Source organism: Cajanus cajan, chromosome 1 (assembly GCF_000230855.2).
Source record: "Cajanus cajan strain Asha chromosome 1, NIPB_CcT2T_4, whole genome shotgun sequence".
Classification (NCBI taxonomy): domain Eukaryota; kingdom Viridiplantae; phylum Streptophyta; class Magnoliopsida; order Fabales; family Fabaceae; genus Cajanus; species Cajanus cajan.
Window position 1 is genome coordinate 80,234,556 of NC_138517.1, and position 23,103 is coordinate 80,257,658.

General features: G+C 32.0%; 1 protein-coding gene and 1 non-coding gene across 2 annotated transcripts; both read left to right on the plus strand.

Moving 5' to 3' along the window:
* Positions 1 to 4,563: 4,563 nt before the first annotated feature.
* Positions 4,564 to 7,184, plus strand: LOC109819313 (O-fucosyltransferase 23). The gene is made up of 2 exons (XR_014429801.1): positions 4,564 to 5,009; positions 5,404 to 7,184. It is a non-coding gene; the product is annotated as an O-fucosyltransferase 23 (transcript).
* A 7,141-nt stretch (positions 7,185 to 14,325) lies between these two features.
* On the plus strand, positions 14,326 to 20,103 carry LOC109819306 (RING/U-box superfamily protein). The gene is made up of 3 exons (XM_020385005.3): positions 14,326 to 15,222; positions 15,966 to 16,726; positions 19,385 to 20,103. Exons 1-3 carry the CDS (start codon positions 14,818 to 14,820, stop codon positions 19,764 to 19,766), a joined length of 1,548 nt encoding a protein of 515 aa, XP_020240594.2. The 5' UTR covers positions 14,326 to 14,817; the 3' UTR covers positions 19,767 to 20,103.
* The last annotated feature ends 3,000 nt before the right edge of the window (positions 20,104 to 23,103 follow it).

Here is a 23,103-nt window from a genome sequence, read left to right on the forward strand (position 1 = left end):
TATGGTAAATTTGTCCGGACAATAGCGTACTTTCTTGAAGCCATAGATATTTCTTGTGGGACAGAGTCGATGTCATCAACTTTTTTTATAAATATCCTCTCATCGTGAATGGTAATGAATGATCAAACCAAAATCCTTTAGCTGCACTCAGTCTGCCTTAAACACTTTTGTGTTGTATGGTTACACTCTGGTTGTGATACATCTAAAAAGCCACTAGTTCATATTATCAGCTTAGTCTCCACATGTAAATGGCCTAAATAAGCAGCTTCGTGTTCATGCAGAAGAGGATATATATATACACATCACTTTAGCTAAAAGGGAAAGGGAAATTCAAAAAAGGATAAACTTAAATTTATGTATCCTTGTTATCAAGTTTTGTAATTAAAAAACACGGTTAGTCCATTAAATGTGTTGAAAAATTTAAACGAACATCTGCATGGCAGTTTTTTTTTCCTTCCAAGAAACCTGCAAGGAAAATGCTGAAATACCTATATTAAAAAATAAAATTTCAACAATAAAATCTTCAATACACTTCTAAGTTCCAACACATTTTACTATTAATTAAAATTTATGAAGTTACAAAATCAAGACTCTCACTAAATAAGAAGTGAAGCTCCCACTGGTTTATAATTTTCAATGATTTTTGGTCAATACAAAGGAGTGTGTTAGTAGAGTTTGACATACATTATTCCTTTGTATTAGTTGATATCAGAATATTGGATTTCAAATTGTATATTCCAATCAGTATGAATATACATATATAATTGAAGTTAAGCTAAAATAGGAAACAAGACTAAAATTAAGGTATTCCTATAATAATATAATCAAATCATTCCTAACTTAATTAGAAGGCTATAATCAAGATATTTCTATAATGACATAATCAAACCATTCCTAACATAATCAGAATATTCCTCCTAATATTCTGCTAACACCCTCACTCAAACTCTAGTTGGAATGATGGATGCCAACTTGAGTTTGCTCAAGAGATCTTTGAAGCAAGTAGGTTGATGTGTTTTGGTGAAGACATCAGCAGCCTGGTCAACCGATGGAACAGAGATCACATTGATAACATGATGTCGCACAAGGTGACAATCAATTTCAATATATTTTGTGCGCTCATGAAAGATGTCATGGTGAGAAATCTAGATAGCACTTTTATTGTCACAATGAAGCTTAATGGAGGAAGGATGTGCAACATGTTAATAACCATCGTAACCAAAATAATTGAGAAGTAGCATCAGCAAGAGCACGGTATTCAGATTCTATGCATAAGCGAGAAACAACTGTTTGCTTCTTGCTACGCCAAGAAATAAGTGAATTTCCCAAAAAAAAACCTTAACCCGATACAGAACAACGATCGTCGTTCTGCCTGCCCAATCAGCATCAGAATATCCAAACAGGAGCATAGATGAATTAGCAGAGAAGTGTAAGCCATGGAAAATGGTTCCTTTAATATAACGGAGAATTCGAAGAACTGAAAAAAAATGTGATGATTGAGGAGTAGACATAAATTGATTGACTACATGAACAACATATGCAATGTCAGGGCGAGTTACAGTGAGATAAACAAGACTACCAACAAGTTACTAATACAAAGTGGCATCTTCAAGAGGAATGCCATCAAGAGGTGTAAGTTTGTAGTTGAGTTCCAATGGGGTTGATTCAGTCTTGCAATCTGTGATACCTGCTCAAGAAAGTAAGTCAGGTGCATACTTGGCTTGGGAGAGGTAATAGCCTATTAAGTCCTGGGAGACTTCTAGGCCCAAAAAATAGTGAAGCGTGCCAAGGTCTTTCATTTCAAATTATTGACCAAGATAACTTTGTAATGTCGAAATTTTAGACTGATCATCTCCAGTTATTATCATATCATTAACATAAAACAGCAGAATTACAGTACCTCCTTTAGTTCGTCGAAACAAGGCATTATCATGTGGGCTAGAAAGAAAACCAGTTTTTGTAAGAGTAGAACTAAACTTGTCAAACCAGGCCTTAGGTGCTTCTTTCAAACCATATAAGGCCCGTCGAAGCTTACAAACTTTATGAGGAGAATGATAGCCAGGAGGAGGATGCATATAGACTTCCTCTGTTAGATCACCATGAAGGAAGACATTTTTTACATGCATCTGAAGAAGCTTCCATTTATGAACTGCAGCAATGGCCAAGAGACTACGAAAAAATGTTATACGGGCCACCGGAGCAAATGTTTCTTCATAGTCTATCCCATACTCTTGAGTATACCCTTTGGCTACCAGTCGAGCTTTGTAACGATTGACAGTTCCATCAAAAAGAGTTAGTTTTATAGACCCATTTACAACCAATAGGGATCTTATCAGGAGGGAGATCAACTAGATCCCAAGTATGAGTCTTCTCTAAAGCCTGGATTTCTTCAGACATAGCTTGTTGCCAAATGGGGTTATATGTGCTTCACAAAAAGAGGAGGTCTCATGAAGAGTTGCAATAGCATAATAACAATGGTAATTACTAAGATATTGAGGAGGTTCTCTTACCTGAGTTGAATGACGAGTAGCAGTTGTTGGTACAGTATCATCAACCGAAAAAGATTCAGTAAGAGAAGGTGAGGAAGTGCTAGTATTGAGCTCATTAGATGTATCTGTATCAAAACTTGGAAATAACTCAATGGAGGGATCGGTAAAAAAATGGAGTCAGAGACAATAGTATGATAAAATTTTGAAAGAGAAGAAACATAGTATTTTCCCAAAGGGTAACATGGTGTGAGATGCGTAATCTGTTAAAAATGGGATCCCAACAACAATATCCTTTATGTTCAATGTCATAGCCAAGAAAACAACATAAACAAGTACGTGGTTCTAATTTTTGTGTGCTCATGAGGTTGTAAAAGAACAAAACAAGCACATCCAAAAGGTTTAAGAACTTGAATTAGACGAAGGTGATCTTCACTGATTTTGGCTTGAGATAGTTGATGCCAAATTGGTTGTACTTGGGCAAGGAAATCATTCATAGATTGGTCAGATTCTTGCTTGATGTTTTGAAGTGTAGTCCACAACTGGTAATAGTGTGCAAGGCCCAAATTTCTTTTGCAAAATCGTAAGTAGCAAATTGAATATGAATAGATGGAGAAAAGGTGTTGCAGAACCATGTGATTACCTTATGGTTTTTGCAATCCTCAAGACGATCAGCAAATTTTGCATCATTTTCACTTGCTTCCTTGGTTGGCTGTTTGATATCGTCAGTGACGATACGCTAAAGCTTGCGGCCAATCAAGACACTTTTCATTGCTTGAGCCCAAAGAGTGTAATTTGATCCCGTCAAGACAATTGTGATGGGTTTTGAAAATTCAGATTTTTTCATGATAAATGTGGCAGAGAGATAAGCAAGAACAAATTATTACGGGATAGAAAATGACGAGACAGAATTCATCAAGTTGCAGGAAAAAAATAGAGGAGGCTAGGATTCATAACTCAAGCTCTTGATACCATATTAGTCGATATCAAAATATTAGATTTCAAAGTATATATTCCAATCAGTATCAATTATATATATACATGTATAATTGAAACTAAACTAAAATAATAAATAAGACTAAAATCAAGTTATTTTTATAATGACAATCAAATCATTCTTAACTAAATTAAAAAGTTCCTCCTAATATTCTGCTACCACTTTGTTTATACTAAAGGATGGATTTAGCTTGTCGTTTTCCACATTCTGCCGCTGAACCCCAACTGAATTGAGAAATGGGAAATTCAACCTTTATGTCTATCTTATCATTTTAATCGCCAACTTCTTATTATGTATTCTGCTAGTTCACCCATTTGTGTTTGCTAGTTTCTGACATACGTATGTCATGTTTTTTTGTTATGGCCACTTGTTCATCCATATAATAAAGCGTATGTTAATTTAGTGTACAACCTAGCAAAAGTAATAAAAATTGTATAATGAAATTTTTGTGCAATGTGAAATAAGATGTATTGGCCAAAATATCAAGGTGATTTAATCATCCATGACGGAGACAGAAATAATCTACAATTCACACGTATATGTACAAACAAAAATGTACCTCCGAGAAAAAAAAAAAGGTAGTCAAAGCGATATGGTCTTTGTGCGTTGCACAACCACGTAAAATATATTTTTTTTTATCATTTTTTAATCAATTTAAATGTTTTATTTGTTTACTTTTTTAAGTTCATGTTTATCAATTTTTAATTATAGTTAGAAGGAGTTTATTGATACATTATGTATTAATTAGTTTTTAGTGAATTAACACATTGCAATTATAATTTTAACTTACAATAATTATAATAATTATATAAATTTACAAAACCAAAAGAAAAAGGAAAAAGAAAAAATTGTGAACGGGCTTTAAAAAAACAAAAACTCTAATGTTTTGGTATTTGGATATTTTTTAATATTATAAAATAAAAAATAATAGAACTCGTCATACAACTTACAACCTTAGCAATATTTGTATTGACACAATAAAAAATGACTTCACATCAATGAGAACAAAATTGAGATATAATTTTATATGTAATTTTCAATCATAATTAAAATTTCACATAAAAAGTACTTAGCAAATTTCTTTGCTTGAAAAAGGGGGAAAATGGTGTGGTTAGAGGAGCCACTCCATAACACACCCAAATTTGGCCTTGGCTTTTGTTTTTGGCTCTGTTACACACCAGGCATTCCCTCTGCTACATCAAATCTCACTTGTCCTTTTGCCTTGTCTTCTTATTCTCATTTTTGCTTTTTAAATATTTCTAAAGCCTTTACTTTCTGCTTTATTCTTCTCTGTCTCCCTCTTTTGTACATTTCTCTTCCCAACACTCCACTCTTTCTTCTTCCCTCTCCAACCCATTTTTTTTTCTCCTTTCATTTCTTTCTCAATTACTCTTCTTTGATTCAAGGTGGTTCCTTTTACACCGATCATCGCACCCCATTTTGTTTATTCTCTCGGTTGCTCTCTTGTTTTCCCCTGCAACTCTAAAAACACGTTCGTTCCACCACTCATTCTAAATTTTCCAGAGGTAACAAAATCAACATGCAAACGCTGTTATGGCTTTAACACGCCACACGAAATCATCATTAAACTTTTTTTTTTTTTTAACTATCGAGATGTCTCGTTTCTTTTGCTTTTCAGATTTCTGGGTTGTGATAGGGATAGGCTATGATGTTGTTTGTAACCGAGATTCACGTGCGTGTCATTTGTTTTGGCGTGTTCTTCTTTCTCATTTGTTTTGGTGTCTGTGTCTTTTGTTGAAGATAGTCTCGGCCTTTTTCTTTTCCTGTTTTTCTTTTAATGCAATTGAATTGCATCGCCATAACTTTGAAATAAAAATCAATTTTTTAATATTATAGTTCTATAAGTAATCCGGGGTAAGCTGATTCTTATGATTTTTCTTTCTTCTTCTTCTTCTGTAGATATTCATCGTTGGAGGGAAACGGTTGTTGGTTTTTTTCATTATTCCCTTTGTATCACTCAAGTCAGATTGTGGGACCTTCAAAATTGGATCTTGACCTGCAAATTTGTTGGCATGGTTTTTCCACGCTGATGTTGATCCTTTGTAAGTGATGTTGTAATCTGAGTTCTTCTATTAATGCAAAAAGTTGATGATGCTTTGCATGGGAGAGTGAATCATTATTATGCATGGAAGTGTTGACAAAGTTCTTGGCTGGCACACTGAAATCGATAACTAGCAAATGTGTGGTTTTGCTTGTTACTGTTTTGATCCTTAGAGCGCTGTTGTTTCCATCTTTCCCTGGCTTTGATGGGATTGAATGGAGCAACCTTGTATATATCCGTACTCCAGTGTTGAATTCTGACTTTGGAATTCGTCAAGATAAGTTTTTGGTTGTTCCTCAGCTTGTATGGGGATTAAACAACCAGAAGATTGCATTTGCAAGAGCTTGTCTTACTGCTAGAATGCTGAATAGAACATTGTTGATGCCAAGCCTTAGTGCCTCACTCTTTTACAAAGAAATTGACCTCCTGCAACCCATTTCCTTTGACAAGGTGTTCCAATTTGAGAAGTTTAATGCCCTTTGCCGCGGCTTTGTCTGGTTGGGGCGCTATTCGGATGTCTCGAATAGAACACAAGTGTTGGAAATGGAGAAAGGAAGTGGAAGGAGGTGGACAGTGGAGAGAGATTTGTCACAATTGAAGGAGTATGGTAAGGGCTCTTTCGATGACCACGAGGTGATTCGGATTGTAGGGAAGAACCCTTTCTTGTGGCATGATCATTGGCCTGTGAAGGACTATGCAAAGGTTTTGGAGTGCTTGGATTTGAATGATGAGATTGCTAAGGAAGCAGACAGGGTTGTGTCCAGGATTAGAGATGTTGGAAGAGAGGTAATAGGCCACACCAAAGCAGTGGAACCGGAAAACAAGTCTCTACCATATGTAGCCGTGCACATGAGGATAGAAATTGATTGGATGATTCACTGTAAAAAGTTAGAGCGGAGATTGAACACGGATCAAATCTGCAGCGGGAAGGAAGAGATAATTGAAAGAGTTAGGAACATTGCTGGTTTGAAGACTCCAGTTGTTGTTTATCTTGCTGTTGCGGATAAGCTCCTAAACAATTCTTCCATATTACAAGGTTGGGAAGGAGGCTTTCTTCCTTTTGAGAAGAAGAAACTTGGTGTTGATGGAATTTACAACAAGCATCCCTATTTAATTCAGTCTGCAATTGACTATGAAGTGTGCTTAAGAGCTGATACCTTTGTGGGGAACAGTTTCTCTACATTTTCAAGTCTTATAGTTCTTGAAAGAACACAGAAGATGATCAGAATGAGTGTCACCAATATGTGTGGAGAAAATGTAAGATGGCCTTCTTATGCTTACAATATACCAGGAGAATCAAATGGCCCAATGAGATGGGTTACAAATATGTCAGAATCAAGTCTTCAAGCAATCAGCTATGGCACCAATCACATCTCTTGTTGACAGTGCCTTATTTAGAGTAGAATGGAGAGCCCCTTTTTCATGTCCCAACAGTTTCACATTTGAGTTTGATTGGCACACTTAAAAAGAAGAATTTTGATGTAGATAACACAGCAATGGATTATAGCTGTTTACATTGAGGTACAGTTTTTTCTCGTTATGTAATTTAACCCATGATTTTGAAACAATTTCCTCAGGTATGACACTGTTTGCCTGGCTAAAAAAACAAAGTCCCTCCAAAAGGGCAAGTTTTGATTTCTGTTTACATTGTCTTTATAACAATGGAGAAGAGAATTTTTGACTAAATAATTTTTATAGTATATCTATAGTTTAAAATTATATATTTAATTCATGCAGTTCAACTATTAATCCATTGGTGTAACCGTGACTCACAGTCGATTATACGATTACTTGTCTCGAGTTTTTAAACAGTTTTTATAATTTGATTTTGGGTGGTGGTTGGTTGATTGGGGTCACGTGTGAGAGAATTGCAAAAGGTGGAGAGAAGTCTATAACTGTATGTGCTGGTTCATTTCTATTTTTGTTGTACATTTGAGAGAACTCAAAGTGGAACATTTTTAGTTATAAAAAAGAAACGGTGGACCCTTTTTGATTTTGTTTTTACATATGAAGCTCTTGTCAGTCACCCTAATAAAACTGCAATGAGTCCTTTGCATTTCCCTGCATACCCTTGTACAACATCCATGCTTTACTTTCAAATTTCAGGTTAGTTTGGTACATTCAAAAAGCTTTAGGAAGTGCCATCTACTTCCTAATCTAGCCAAAAGCAAATAACAAAGTAGCCCATCACATACTAGGAGGGGGACTTTGAAAGGGCACCTTCACCTAGGGTGGGGAATCAAACTAGTGTTATAGGGTTAGTGGAATTATTTTGAATTTTAGGTCCAAAAGGAATCACTTGAGATACCCAGCTTTTAGGTTCTAAATGTTTCTTCTAAGTGACCATTAAATTTAAATATAAGGGAAGAGTAACTAGTATTAAATAATGGTGGCATTTATTTTATAACCTGTTTTTGCAATATGTACCGCAACTTTCTATTGTTCCTTCATTCTCTTTGTTTATTTCTTCCTTCACTGGATGAGGCGTGGTGGCAAAAGTTAGGATCAACACTTGCCTTTAATGGGAGTGGGTCATCTTGGCCATGACACAGGTGTACAACCATTTTTTCCATGACTCTCTTGCCACATGCAATGCATGGAGTTAACTCATAATGTGCTGAACAGTGAATTTAAGTGATATTTTGCCAGATTATCACCTCTGTGAGCTCATAATGCCCTTAAATTTTTATAATTTAATAATTATATATATATATAATATTTTTCTCATATAGTTGTAAGGATTAAAATGCTACTTATATATAAGTGAAATATCCTTCTTCTCAAGTCAAAGAATATTTTCCTGTTAACATTTGTTGATATCTAATTCTTATCAGCAAAATTTTCGAAACAAAATGCTGAGAAAACTAGTATTCAAATGATTCATTGCGGGAAATCATATAATCTTTTGGTAAAGCATAATGTGACTGACTATAAACTTATATACTCAAAAAAATATTGTCCTCAATAATTATTTGAAAGTAGCTTCTATATTATTATTGTGTTAGCCCTTTCATTAGAGGAAAAGTTGGTAGCAATCAGTTTCAAAATTCACCACCAATGCACATATATAGACTATGGACTACATGTAAAACCCATCTAAAACAAATAGCCTCAGCCTCCTTTGGACCAAAAACAGATTGCATGTGAAGTTAAATATTTTTTTGAGGACAACTATTTTTTAATTGTGAATTTATATGTACAAAATCAGTAAATAAGGTGCATTAAGTCAACCAATCCTGTCTCTTTCTATATTCAGGGAAAAAAAAAAAGTCTCTTCCTCTGCCCAGTAGATTAGGTATACTCAAGGACAAAAAATAAATAAGCAACGCAGATTTATATTAGGTAATTTAGGGTCTTCAAACTTTATATTTAGCTTATTGAAAAATGGTAATTTAAGAGTAACTAGTATTTATTATGATCCTTATCAGTTTTTTTTTCGACATTCAACCGCAAAAACAAATAAAATAAAATAAAATCCTAGACAAGTTTGTTTGGTTTTTGGCTAATTAGATAGGAAATGCTCACATGGAAGGGATATCTTGTTTATAATTTTATTTAGTTTTCAGTTAATTAAATAGGAAACTCACATTCAAAGAGGGGATTATGTTTATAACTTATTTTAGGTTTGATCACATTTTTTTGTCTCTTTAATTTGAACTGTATGTGATTTTAATCCTTCAATTGTTCAAATTAATTAAATCTCTTTTATTTTAAAATTGAAAAAATATTTTTCTATTAATTGTTCTGTTACTCTTTATTTAAAATATTTTAAAAATAAACTAAGTAAGTTATTTTAAATCTTTTTCTATAATCTTACAAACTAAAATATCGAATTTTACCTAAAAAAGTTTAACGTATCTGAACTTATCATAGTCTTGTATATCATATATTTTCGTACTCCAATTAGGACTATCTATTCTAATTTAGAAGGAAAAAGAAAAAACAAAAGGATTACTACAAACTACAGTTAACACTAATTATAAAATTATTTACGTGCTGCGTAATAAAATGTTTTTTCTTATGTTAACAGTGGTCACTTGAAAATTTTGAAAGGAACTTAAACACTAAAGAATCTGGGGGGGAAAATCGTAGAAAGTTTTGCATATATTTTGGCATTAAAAAAAGATTTTCACACATCAGAATATGCAAGTTGAGATGACTTATTCTTTATTTTTTTATGACGAAGACATGAGGTATTCTACATGCAGTGTGGAAAGAATTAGATTCTCTGTGAATGTTATTCATATATTTTTTTAACATTATATTTTCAGTGATTTAATATAAAATTAAATTTAATGCAAGATTTTCCAAGTTATTTGATACTTTTTATAAAGGGGATTGATATATAATTTGATTAAATTCAAAATATTATATATATATATATATATATATATATATATATATATATAGAATGCAAGGTCACATTTATTATTGTTATTTTTCAATAATGCAGTCCTTTGGTTGCTTCCATTTGGTTTTGCGCCCTATTTTCTATCATAGTGATAGATACAACAGAATATCTTGTAACCAAAAGTGTTGAAAAAACATAATAATATTGTTTTTATTTAAATTTTTTACAATACTTTTTTCATAATATTTATTATCTTTTCACTATCTCAGTCACATTATTTGTTTTATATATTGCACAATTCAAAATTGATATATATATATATATATATATATATATATATATAACTACGTTTTAAACAATTTTTTTTCTTTCTCTTCTAAAAATATTTTTGTTTTTAGTTTTATCTTTGGGTTAAGTAGTCATTCTATATAGAAGATAGGATGTTTGGAGGAAACTTATTTAGGAGAAATCATATAATCACCAAAAATGGAAAACTTGAGCAAACATCAAATAATGACAAATATTTTATACAAACGCTCTTTATTTTGTGTGGATACCTTTGTATTGAATGTCGATGAAAGTACTTTCACCGTCACATAAATCTCTAGGTCTGGGGCATTTGGTTGAGATGATTCTAACATATCTCTAAATGACTTTTATGATCATGCTAGAAATACTGATATATTATGTGTGGAATTTGTTGAAAATATAGATCTTATAAGGGAAGTTGAATAATATCGAATAAAAACTCAACATTTTTTCAAAAAAATAAAGTAGTATTAAGACCTTAAAAATGCAAACAAATAGTTAAAGGCAAAAAATATATACTCTTTTTATATTGGTTTATGTCAATCATCAAGACTATGTTTAGTTATTAATCAACTTAATTAAGTTTCATTATTTTTTTTACAAAGATACAAGTATTATTTCATAAGGAACTTCTAACAATCTAAATATTTTTTTACTTTTCTCTTTAAGCAACTATTTAAGTATTCTTTGAATAACGAAGTCTCTCCAAATTTCAACAATCAAATATTCTTTACAACAAAACTTCTTCAAGATTTAAGCAATAACTCAAAGATAAAGTTAAAAAAATCACTTGTTGTTTTGTCTTACTTTCGATACGTTATTCAATCAAATTAAGTACAAAGTTTTACAAAAATAATGAATGAAGTTTTTAAAAAAATGTTATTCTTTGTTCTTTTTGAGTCTTCAAAATTCTTTGTATAGGTGCTTGAAAAAGGTGATCGTTGCAAATCCTTAAACACCTATTTTCATCTTCCTTCCTCGTAGAGAGAAGTGTGTGTTGGTGCATTAAATGTAAGCATTAAATGTGTTTCACCAAAATTATCAGTTCTTATCTAATCAAAGATGTTACTTATCATCTTTAAGGTACCAAACATAAGTAATTGTTGTGTGTGCCAGTCAAAAATGACTCTTTTTAAGACATCGTATATTTTAGGGGATTTGCTTGTCATTTATCTGACGGAAAGCATGTATTCGTTCCCTTTTGAAGTGCAAGTACTAAAAAAAATTTATTTCTTTTAATTTATTAAGGAATATCATAGACAAAGATGATTAGGTTATTAAACATATATGATAAATAATATATATCAAATGCATTTGTCTTACACGGACAAAGTGATTCATTTGAAAGACTATGTGTCATAATAACCAATCATCTACTTTAATTCGTCTTTATAATATGATTTGAAAAACATTTATCTGATGAAAACATCTAAGTTTGTTAACATTAAAACTAATATCCTAAGGGATATAAGATCATCTTTTGATCTAACATGAAGATCATGACCTTACTTAATGGGATTCGAATGTGTTGGGATATGGGAATATGAAAGTTAGTGTGCTACTTGGATTAATTCTTCAACAACAACCCACTTACTAAGCCACAAGATACCATGAACTTATGTAACAATCAATGAAATATTCATCATAAGAACTTTCATGGCCAAAGAGCAAGAGTTCAACCTCCACCACGCGTATCGAGATTGCAACCAATGCGTTAACATACTAGATAAGCTTTTAGTAACCATCAACCTCTTGTGTATTTGGATGAACCTCTAGCATGCATGACTCCTTTGCTATTTGTTGATGCAATAGAAACTAATTTTGTTACGAATTAATCTTATTTTGTGTTGCTCTTTATCTTTGTTTCTCCTTTTGCTCTTGTAACAGAAAAAAATGTTTCATATAGTCACCTTCATTAACAAAATTCATAACATCAACCCATGCATCCATGACTAGGTCCCATTTGTTCGTTGGTTAAACTATCAACTTACATTTAGCTTTCATATTCTTGTTGATATGAAAATGATATAACTAATTAAAAGAGCTTGAAAACATCACTTGCATTAAACATCATCTTTATTAGTTACAATCACTTGAGGTAACTCATCGTCATTGATAATCATTTGTAATATTACATAATTAGGACTTAAAAAATAATGGATATGAGAGTGAAAACAAGAGTTAGAAATTAAGTTTTTGAGAATAAATAAAATACCAGGATATAAAGATAATATTTAAATTATAATAAACATGGAGTGAAAAAATATAATTTGTAAGGATATATTTAGTAATAAAAATACAAAAAAAAAAGGAAAGGAGATGTACTTAGTGTATGAGTGGTGTAAATAGAAAAAAGCCTCAAGATCTATACATGGTAATTGTTATTTATATTTTTTTACTAATGCATTTCTTTCTTTATTTTTGTATATTTTTTTTTTCATAAATTAGTTCTTGAAATTGTTAAGACTTAACTTTCAAAATGATAAATTGGTAACTAATTTTTGGAAGTCAATCTCAACATATTATTCACTATAACTTTTTATTGCAATGTGGAGTCTATAATCACCACCCATGATCTTTACTTTAATAATGTTTGAGATCAATTGTCAAAATGACAAAAATTATTATTTCACATTGACATGTGTTGAAAACACTAGCTTTGACAATTTTAGTAAATCTAAAAAAAAAACACTATTAAGAAATGGTTGACCCTAAAGGCTTTAGGGGTAACAACTTAAGAGAATGGGTTAAACGAATGGACTAACTGGAATAAGCCTATTTCTTCACCAGTCTCCATGAAATGAAATTGCATTGCTCTCTTATTTAATGTAAGATCATAGGATACTCTTCAACCCATTCAATTTAATACAATTTGTGATAATTAAATAAAAAATTAATAATTGAAAAAACAGAGAATCCAAAAAGTAATGTTTTTAAATTAGAATAGATCAAAATTTGGATCATATGTTTAAAAATGGACCCAATCCAGAATGAATTAGACTTTGTTGTGTATTTAAGATTATTCAATTAATGGTTTCATATTTTGAATTATGATATAATAACAAGGTCTAATCCGATTAGTAAATAATTAAATTTCTTAAGCATATTGACAGCGATTGCTAGTCAAATAAAATCTACTTAAACATTCTCTAAATCTTAAAAAAGAAAAACTAGTTTTAGACAATCATTCAAAGAATATCTTTAATTAAAAAATATATAGATTAATTAATGTATTTTATTATTTATTTTAGTATTTATAGATTTTTAAAAACCAATAGTTAATGTAATTCAAACCAAAATAAACAGAATTGAATAGAATTAGATTTAATTTTAAAATAAAGTCAATTAAATAACAACAAATAAAAAAAATGTCTGAATTGCACGATCTGTGGTCGAATCCACATACACAGTATATATATTATAAGGCCAGGCGATGGTTCTGTCATATGTGATTAAGTTGGTCATAGATCATGTCATATCAGAATCAGACAAGGCATTACCCACTTATTATTTGCTCAAATAAGTTTAATTAATATTATTTCAAATTTTATTTGGTTTAGTTATAACAATTAAACTTTACGTTAGATAAAGTATATTAAGTCTAGTTAAATACCTTAATAATGAAATATAAATATTATTTATTATGATTATATACGTTTTTATAGTTATATTTAAAAGTTACATATCATTTATTAAGTTTTTTGATTCACAAGTTTGTATAAGTTTTAAACTCGTTAATATATGTATATATAAAAATAAAAATCTTATTAGTATAGATCAAACTTTCAAATAAATAAAAATTCAACATGAATCATTTTGTTTGAGAAAAGTTAAAACACATAAAATAATGATTATATATTATTAGTGTAAAAACTTTTTATACCGACAATCAATTATACTTTTTATTAATAACATGTCAGTTACTTATTTAATAAAATAATAATAAAAAAAATAATTTAAAAAATATAATTGATTATTAATATATTAAAAGTATAAGGATGATTAACTCTAAAATAATTAATAGTTCCCAAACTTAAAGTTTAAGTTCCACCCCTGCTTACAGGGCGAAACAAGGAACTGTGTTCTGTGTCTTTTTATTAATTTATTATTGTTTTTTGAGGGTTGGGTTGGGGTGTCAAATTAATAATTAATAGTAATTAGTAATCTGAGTATGGGAGGGTTGTTCAGCCGCTGAAGTTGTCGTCTTTTAGATAATTAGGGTTTTATTCTGTTGCAGACAGTGGTTGAGAATCACTGCTCAAAAAGAATAATAATACCAAATCCCAACCGGATAACGAGTGTGGAATTTGGAAGCTTCACTTCTTTTGCTTCATACCCTTTTCCTTTCTCTCTCTTCACTTATTCTCATTGTTTAGTTACCTACCATGAATCAAAGTCAATGACATCTTTCGCTCCATTTTTTTATTTGTTTCCAACGCAAAATTTTTGATTTTTTTGGGCTCAATAGTCTCCCCCCAAAGGGTCTGTGAAAAATTCTATTTTTTGCTTGGAGTTGTGAAAAAAAAAATCATTTTTTAGATCGATTTGTTGGTGGGTCATGCTGGGGTGTTGTTAATTGTTGTGTGGAAACCTCGGGTGATTTGTGTGGAAAATGGGGGATCAGGGTGTTTTAGGTGTTAATGTTGGGAGGGAGGAAGAGGAGGATGAGTTTTGTAGTTGTTGTGGAGATGAAGATGAGGAGGTGTGGAAAGAGACTGAGGAGCCTCTGGTGGAAGGATTGAAGGATGATGAACTTGATGAATTTTCAGTGAAAATGTTCTTCAAGGGGTTGTCAATGGCTGGGGTTGAAAATTCAAGTTCTGGGTTTTCTGGGATTGGAGTGGTCATGGAAAGGTCACCGGACCTTCCTGCTTTAAGGGTGCAGAAAAAGCTTGACTTTTATGCAGAGGAGTCAGTGGTTGACTATTTGGCACTCTTGGATGGCTTGCTGGAAGCTGTGCAGAACAAGATCCGCAGGGTTTATGCTTTCACAGACTCTGAGTTGTTGCACGATCAGGTTGGAACTTCAGTGTTTAGTGTTAGTATTTGTTTGTTTTATGATATGGTTATGATCTCAACATAAATTGATGAAGATCCAGACTATCACTTGTATGAAACTTTTAGCTAATTAGCAGTGTCTTTTGTTGAAGTATTGCCTACTTTCTTTTTTCCGCCAATTGTTTAGGCAATCTATGCTTCTCTGCTAATGTTTCCTTTTGTGGATGAACACTGAGATTAGTATTCTTGTGTATACTTTAAGCCTTGTGCTGTTGTTGGATTTGGACCAAAAATCATATGGTTTTTTCATTTCTTAAATTTTTATTTTCATATTGTTCTATCATGTCTGTTATTTTCTTCTCAGTATCCTTTATTTGTTTGGGTGTTCTTTTTGTTTTTGTTAGTTTAGTTTGTATGCAGAAAAGTTTTGAGGTTTGTTCTAGTAGGCACACCATGATTCAATTTGAACGGATAAGTTACTTTTTCCCATAACAGCTAAAAAAAGGTTGACTTTGTTATTTTTCATGCATGTATAAGACATTTTGAATTTAATGGGAATGCTTTGTGGACTCAGAGGATTGAGTTTACCTCTGAAATATTAATGGATAGCCTACATTCCAAATTTGTATTAAAAATACATTAATTGACATTACTTTGTCATGTGCAACTAACCTCTAATATTCCTTTAATGTGTATATGTGGGTAATTCCCAGGTTACCTTTCTTTAACAATCCTTTCTTTTGAATGTGATTATTTTGACAGATAACATTTGGGAAAAAAATGGAGATGCCTCTTTTGATGGCACTGAGAGAAAGGATTCTGGAACTTGCCAATAATTTTGAAGATTTTGTTTTGAAGCATATACCCTCTACTGATCTTGAGCAGCCACTGCATTTGGCCAAAGTAGCTATTGGTCTTGTCACTTTCCCTGTAAATGGTGAAAGACTGCTTAAGAACTGTTCTATTTGCTGTGATGACAAGCCAGTGCCAATTATGATTATGTTGAAATGTTCACACACATTCTGTTCACATTGCTTGAGGGCCTATGCTGATGGTAAAGTTCAATCTTGTCAGGTCCCTGTAAGATGTCCTCAACCAGGATGCAAGTATTGCATCTCTGTAAGTGAATGCAGATCTTTTCTTCCATTCACCTCCTTTGAATCACTGGAGAAAGCTGTTTCAGAAGCAAATATTGACCATTCAGATAGAATTTATTGTCCATTTCCAAATTGCTCTGTTCTCCTTGATCCTCATGAATGTTTATCAGCTAGGGCCAGTTCATCTAGTCAGTCTGACAATTCTTGTATCGAGTGTCCTGTTTGTCAGAGGTTTATCTGTGTAGACTGTAAGGTTCCTTGGCATTCTTCTATGAGCTGTGTAGAATACCAGAATCTGCCAGAGGAAGAGAGAGATGCTTCTGACATTACCTTGCATCGTCTTGCTCAGAATAAAAGGTGGAAGCGTTGTCAGCGGTGTCGTAGAATGATTGAGCTTACTCAAGGCTGTTACCACATGACATGCTGGTAAGATACAAAATAGTTTTGATTATTTTTATTTATTTGATTACGTAGTCTAATATTGCAAACCTGAAATATATTAAATTTATTGAGTCAAGCTATATATTGAAAGTGGAATTCCATATAGATATATCTATTATGGAAATTTACATGTTAACCAGTGAGAGATCTACCTATTTAAAATTCTGCCACATGCAAGTTCTGTTCATGAAACTTGTGTAGGCCTTAATTGAACTTCAGTTTGAGAGTCAGAACATTTACCATTTAAATGTATTGTAACCTTAAACTAAATAAAGACTCTGATAAGTTTCTAAGTGGTAATATTCAGACTCGGGATAGTGAAATTGGTTGATGATATGATCTCACTGAAATGATAATAGGTCAAAGCTCAGAGTAGATAAAGTATATAGAATTACTTGTCCTGAACATATTCATGTTGATTCCCCATGTCTGTGTACAATTTAGACATCAATATTAGTTTCAGCTTTCTCTATAGTCTATTCAATGTAATCTATGATCTGATGCTGCAGATTCAAACTGATCTGGTGCTCTAGGTAACTAGTAGATAATGGATGCTAGAATGGTATATTCTTTGAGCACGTATTAGGATGATAAATTTCTTTTTCTTATTTAGTAAATGTGAAATCAGAATAGAATTATAGAACTGAAGAAACAAAACTAAAACCCCTTTGTCTCTCTGCAATATAAAATGAATGTATCTGTTGAAACAATAGAAATGTAGATGACAGATGGGTAATTTGGTTGTGCCAGATGGCAATAGAGGAGGGATAAAATGAAATTGATTTTAGTATAAATTAATCTTTTACTATGTGTTTCTTGGCATGTTTAATGCTTCCGAAAATCATATAATATGAATTGGCTTGCACAATTACTAAATTTTCCTACAGTTGGGAATGCAAAAGGACGGACAACTAAGCAAATACCTTGGTGGGTAGAAGGGATCAGCCCTGGGCACAGAAAGGGGTGGTGTCGTAAGATTGGGAAATAGTTTTGTGATCCAAAATTTCTTATAGAGCCTTTAGAAATTAGAAGAGCAAAGCTGAGTTCTGCCATGAATTTGAAGGAATTGTTCTTAGATAATCTTCTATTTGAGTACATTGTTTTATAAGTTTTATTTGTGTAGGACAGGTAATATGTGGGCTTGTGATGGACTGTGCATCAAAGTTGTAAATTTTTTGTTTTTGTCTAACTAAACAGTTAGTCCTGAGCAAAGGGACTTGCAGACAAGTGGCAGAGGACTGTAAGTTGAATCAGGATTATATGTTTAAGATTCCAAACCCAATCATTGGTAGCCCGGCTGAAATTAAACCAATTGATTCTAAAGTATCTAGGGAGCAGAGGATGATTAGATATTGAAAACTTCAGTGGCTGGGGTTATGTGGGGCCAACATTGACGAAAATATTCCAAAATCCAAATTTTTAGTGTAATCGAGAAGAGAAAAACATGAACTTTTGGAGCTTTTCTGGTCTGAGTAGTGTTTCTTTTCAAGATTGTAGTGTGGGAATTTATGGGGCTCTTAAAAATTTCATAGCGAGTTTAAATGGTAAAGAAAATAATGTAGCATATGACACTGTTTGGATATGAGCAGTCCTGGCATCCACTTGTGGCAAGTAAAGAAGTGGAATGAAGCATAGAACACTTGCTATCCATGCTAGTTAAGCACTTAATTTCCCTTCATCAAATTAAGCAGGCCAAACTCATCAAATTAATATTTTTAATCATCTAACATTGTAGCTAATTACAATTATATTGGTGAAGTTTTATTTGCTGTTGAATAAGAGAAAGTGAGACACGAATATAAATAATGGGACACTTTTAAAACCAAAATGGAAACTCTGTCTGTTAAATGAAAACTTTGGAGAAACCCTAAAAAACAGTAGACTTTGTGCTCAAAAGTAGATCACGTTGGACCTTTCTCTTTGGCTTTATCTAGATCTTTCTGCCGGTATGTAGCTCATCACAATCAACATAGCCCTATGGCCTTGTGATGGTGGGCTGTCAATTGTGTGCCCCTTTCTGCTTGCTTGAATGATTAACCTAATCTGTGGGCCTTTTTCGCTTCCCCTTCATTCAATGAAAGATGGTAGTTGGAGATGTTTGAATGGCTTGGTGATCAATAATAATGCTGTAACTGACCAAACAAATAAATGGATTATGTATATAAATTGTAACACTGGCTCAAAACAATAGAGTAAACTATTACTCATATATCAACTGGGTACTCGAGTACCCAGGTCAAATCTAGACCAGTAAAATTTCCTCACAGCTCAGTTTTGGTGCCTATGCTTGAATGATGTGCAAATTATTTGTTGCACATTTTTCCATGAAACATACCATATTGTTACAAAATTGTTGATAGGATATCAAGTTCCATATTGATATTAATAAGATTAATTTTTGGTTAGAACTTAGAACTACTACTATTGTCTTCCATTTTATTTGATTAATTTTCTGTATGGATTGGTGTGTATGTTGGTATTGCCATCTTAGATCTAAAATATGTTGTATGTTTAGGTTAATAATGGTATGCTAGATTATTCAAAAGAAAGCCTTACTAGGAAGGACATGATGACTAGTTTATCTCTAAGTTCTGTTATAGCTTAAGCTTTTCTAATAGTTTTCTGTTCTCCTCTTCATTTCAGGTGTGGTCATGAGTTCTGCTATTCTTGTGGTGCCGAATACCGAGACGGGCAACAGGCATGCCAGTGTGCATATTGGGATGAAGATAACTCTGAAGACTCAGTGGCGCACTCTCTTCAAGAATCAGAACAATGGGCATGGGAGACATTCAATTCTCTGTCCATGATTGTTGATGCATACTCTGACCAAGAGCGATCGCAGCTTGCGCTAATTCAAAGGTTCCTAGCTGGTGGTTTCAGTCTCAGTGACCACAATCCTTACCAATCTCCTCCACGCTGTACAGACTCCTATGTAGACCCCATGAAGGATCTACATCAACTTCCATGGCTAGAGAGATTTGTTTCTGTCATAAGTGACAACTACTATGAAGATTACATTCAGTGAAAAACTGTGATAGATCATAGACTACTTCCTAATAAGTTTCATAAACTTTCAATCTCAAACTAAGTTTTGAAAGGATGCAGAAAGAGTTTGTGACTCTGTCCACTTTTTTTCATCAAGAGCTGTAGCAACATTTACATCATGGAATTTCTTGTATGTTCCCCTCTTGGATACCTTTAACCTAAGCTCTATCAAGGTGAAGAATATGTCACGATGATTCTCTTTATAGAAAGGAAAAAAAAAAAAAAAACAAAGGAAATTTGGTAGTGAAAACAATTTGCTTGTGGCTGGGAAGAATACCATGTTAATTGAAAGAATTCTGGATTTTTATTTTGGGTCATACTACCCTTCCCTATTAGCTTATTATTGCTAGATTGAATTGCTTATTAACATGATCATCAATCATTTATTAAACTAATTTAATTATTTGAGGAGAGGATGCAATGATTTTCCAATCGAATTATAGATGTACATTATAGATGACTCATCAAGAAAGAATCTTATGAAGAGATGAAATGCAGGTTTGGTTTAAGTAAATTTTTTTTTAATATTTTAGTCTTATTAAAATTGCATGGCCGGAAATTATTTACACGGTGTTGTAAAGTCTTAATCAAGGAACCTTTCAATAGTGTCATTGTAGAAGTTCTAGCCCAAAGGATAAAGATCAAAAGGTTTATTGGTTAGGCTCAGCCTAGTTGGGAGATGCTACCAAAAAGCACAAGATGGAAAATGTCCAAAACAGTAGTCCACGTATGTTTTAAAGTTTGAGCAGAACATTCACGTTTTTAGCGTAGCCTGTGTTTAAAGTTAAAAATTAGCGTGTGATAAAATGTGCAGAATTTACTTGGAACTTGATTGCATTGAAAATATGTGCATGGACCTTTCAACCATACCAGCATTATTTTACCAAAATGTGCGTATGGCAAAATAGTTTTTCCACTTGCGTTTTGAAGTTTGAATGGAATTATGAGAAATTTTTATTATTTTCTATCGAATATAGGAAACTTTATTTGCATTTCACTTTCTCAAAAATGATATGCAAAAATATATTATTCTTAGTCAAGATTTTAAACTTTGTTTTTGGTAGCGATTGCATGCATTGCAAGTCAAGATTTTGTTTTTGGTTTTCCATTTTTATCATAATTTTTTTTAATGTGTGAATATGATTCTTAAATAATAAAATATTTAATTTTTATTTGAAAAAATATTTAATCAATAAAAAATATTTCAAAAATATTAATAAGAAAATTTCGTAGTTTGTTGTTAATATATCATCTTTCAATATTTTTAAAATCTTACCATTATATTTTATAATTAAATTTTTTTATCAAATATTTTATAATTATTTAATCAAAATTACATAATAAAATTAATTATCACTGAGTATTTTTTAATAGTTTTACTCAACTTATATTATATATTTAACGATATACTATAGAGTTTATTTTTATATGAAATTCTATAATATCGGAGAATCACCAAAGATAACTAATTTTGCTTTCCTTTTTGCATCCCTTTTTCATATTCTACTGTGATTATAAGCGTGTTTTGATACAACAGAAACTCTTTTTGAAGGTTTTTTCATTGAAAATAAGAAGTATTTTTAGTAAAAAATTTCTTAAAAAACACCTTTAAACTTGTATCTAAACATGTTTTGTATATGTTCCAAAATACTAATAATAGTAGGTGCAAGATCTAAAAAGATGGGCGAAAGAAGCAAAACCCGAACTTTGATCTCGACTGACCTAATATCCAGAATGGTCCAAAGACACCTAAGGATGTCGGCCCAACAGTACTAAGTAGGCCCAATAACTTCCTTAAAACTTGCATTTATACACAAGGTAATAGAACTCCAAAAAAATCACGTAACTGTGTCAGGAAAAAAGACCTAGTGAAGGTACACACTATTCTTTTCTCATTTCTTGACTTACTTTTATTGATTTGAACTCATAGCCCTTAAGATAACACCTTAGCCATTGTTGACTTGAGGAAACTCACCACAACACTTCTTGATCTAGTGGAACAACAAATTCTTTTAATGAATTACTCGTTAGGAACTATAAATAGGAGTACAGCAAATCAGCAATCTCTCAATCACTAATGTTAGTTCCACTAATGAGTGGGTGACATAAATGACCAACTCCAATTATTATATACAGTGTAACCCAAAAAATAAAGTGTAATTTATCCTGCGAGTTTGTCTTTTATCTTTTATTGACCATAACATTATACATAACAAGGATTGTCATTTAGATATTTGATTCAGATTTAAAATACCTTTATATTGATTATTAGTAGCAAAAGTTGTGATATATGGATATTTAATTGAGTTGAATTGAAAAATTGATTCAAGTATTGTGGGCATGTTTGAAATGAAATAACATTGGATTGGAGTAATAATTGAAATGATGGGTGGGAAGGGATGATTAATCTTGAAAGATAATGTTGACGTTGGAGGCGCGTGTAATGTGGAATGAAGTGATGGGTCTCAACTCAAAGAAGAAGAAACAACTAGGAAACGTGGCGGAAACATGATAAGACCCAACCCAACTAGTCCAATTTCAATCCTTTCAGACAACAACATTGCTTCACTGTTCCAAACGTTGATTGCTATTTAAGGTCAACTTTTCAATGACTTCGTTTTCTTCTTTTCCATTTATATTTTCTGTCATGTGACGTTGATTCTTTTCCCTCTTTTATTTATTTGTTTGTCTGTAGATAGTGTTGTCAATTTTCCTCTTAGCACGTTAAGGCAACCGACATCTACATTTTTTAATTCTTGTCCTTCATCGGGCAACTAGTAATTTTGTCTTGTAATTAAACCTAAGCTTTTCCTTACCTTTTTTATTTTTTTTGGTCATTCTCCAATTTAAGGTTAAGTTTGCATGTTCTAGATCTCACTCTAGGTTTATATATTACTGTTGTGAGGCACACGGTTGTGATAAGTGTGTCGGAGAAACAATGGCAAGCTCCCTATCATCACGCGATCTGCTGCATCAAGATGATCACATGTGAAACTCAAACTGTCAAATTTCACATTTCTTCACTCATCTTTTCTTCAACTTAATTTTTAAGGCTTTAATATATCTGCATTGTTGTATAAGAAATTTTCTAGTATCCATTATATAATCTTTAGTGTTAAAACACTTGAACACTTACTATATAACTATTATGATTGATTCAGTGGTGATGTAGAAATATTATATACATATTTTTAATTCAAACTTTGATATTGTAATTTTAATGAATAAAAAAATATTTAGTATATAAAATTTCCCATAAAAATTAGTTATTAACAATAGAGCACTATCGTTTAAAATAAATAATAATAAATAAAAAA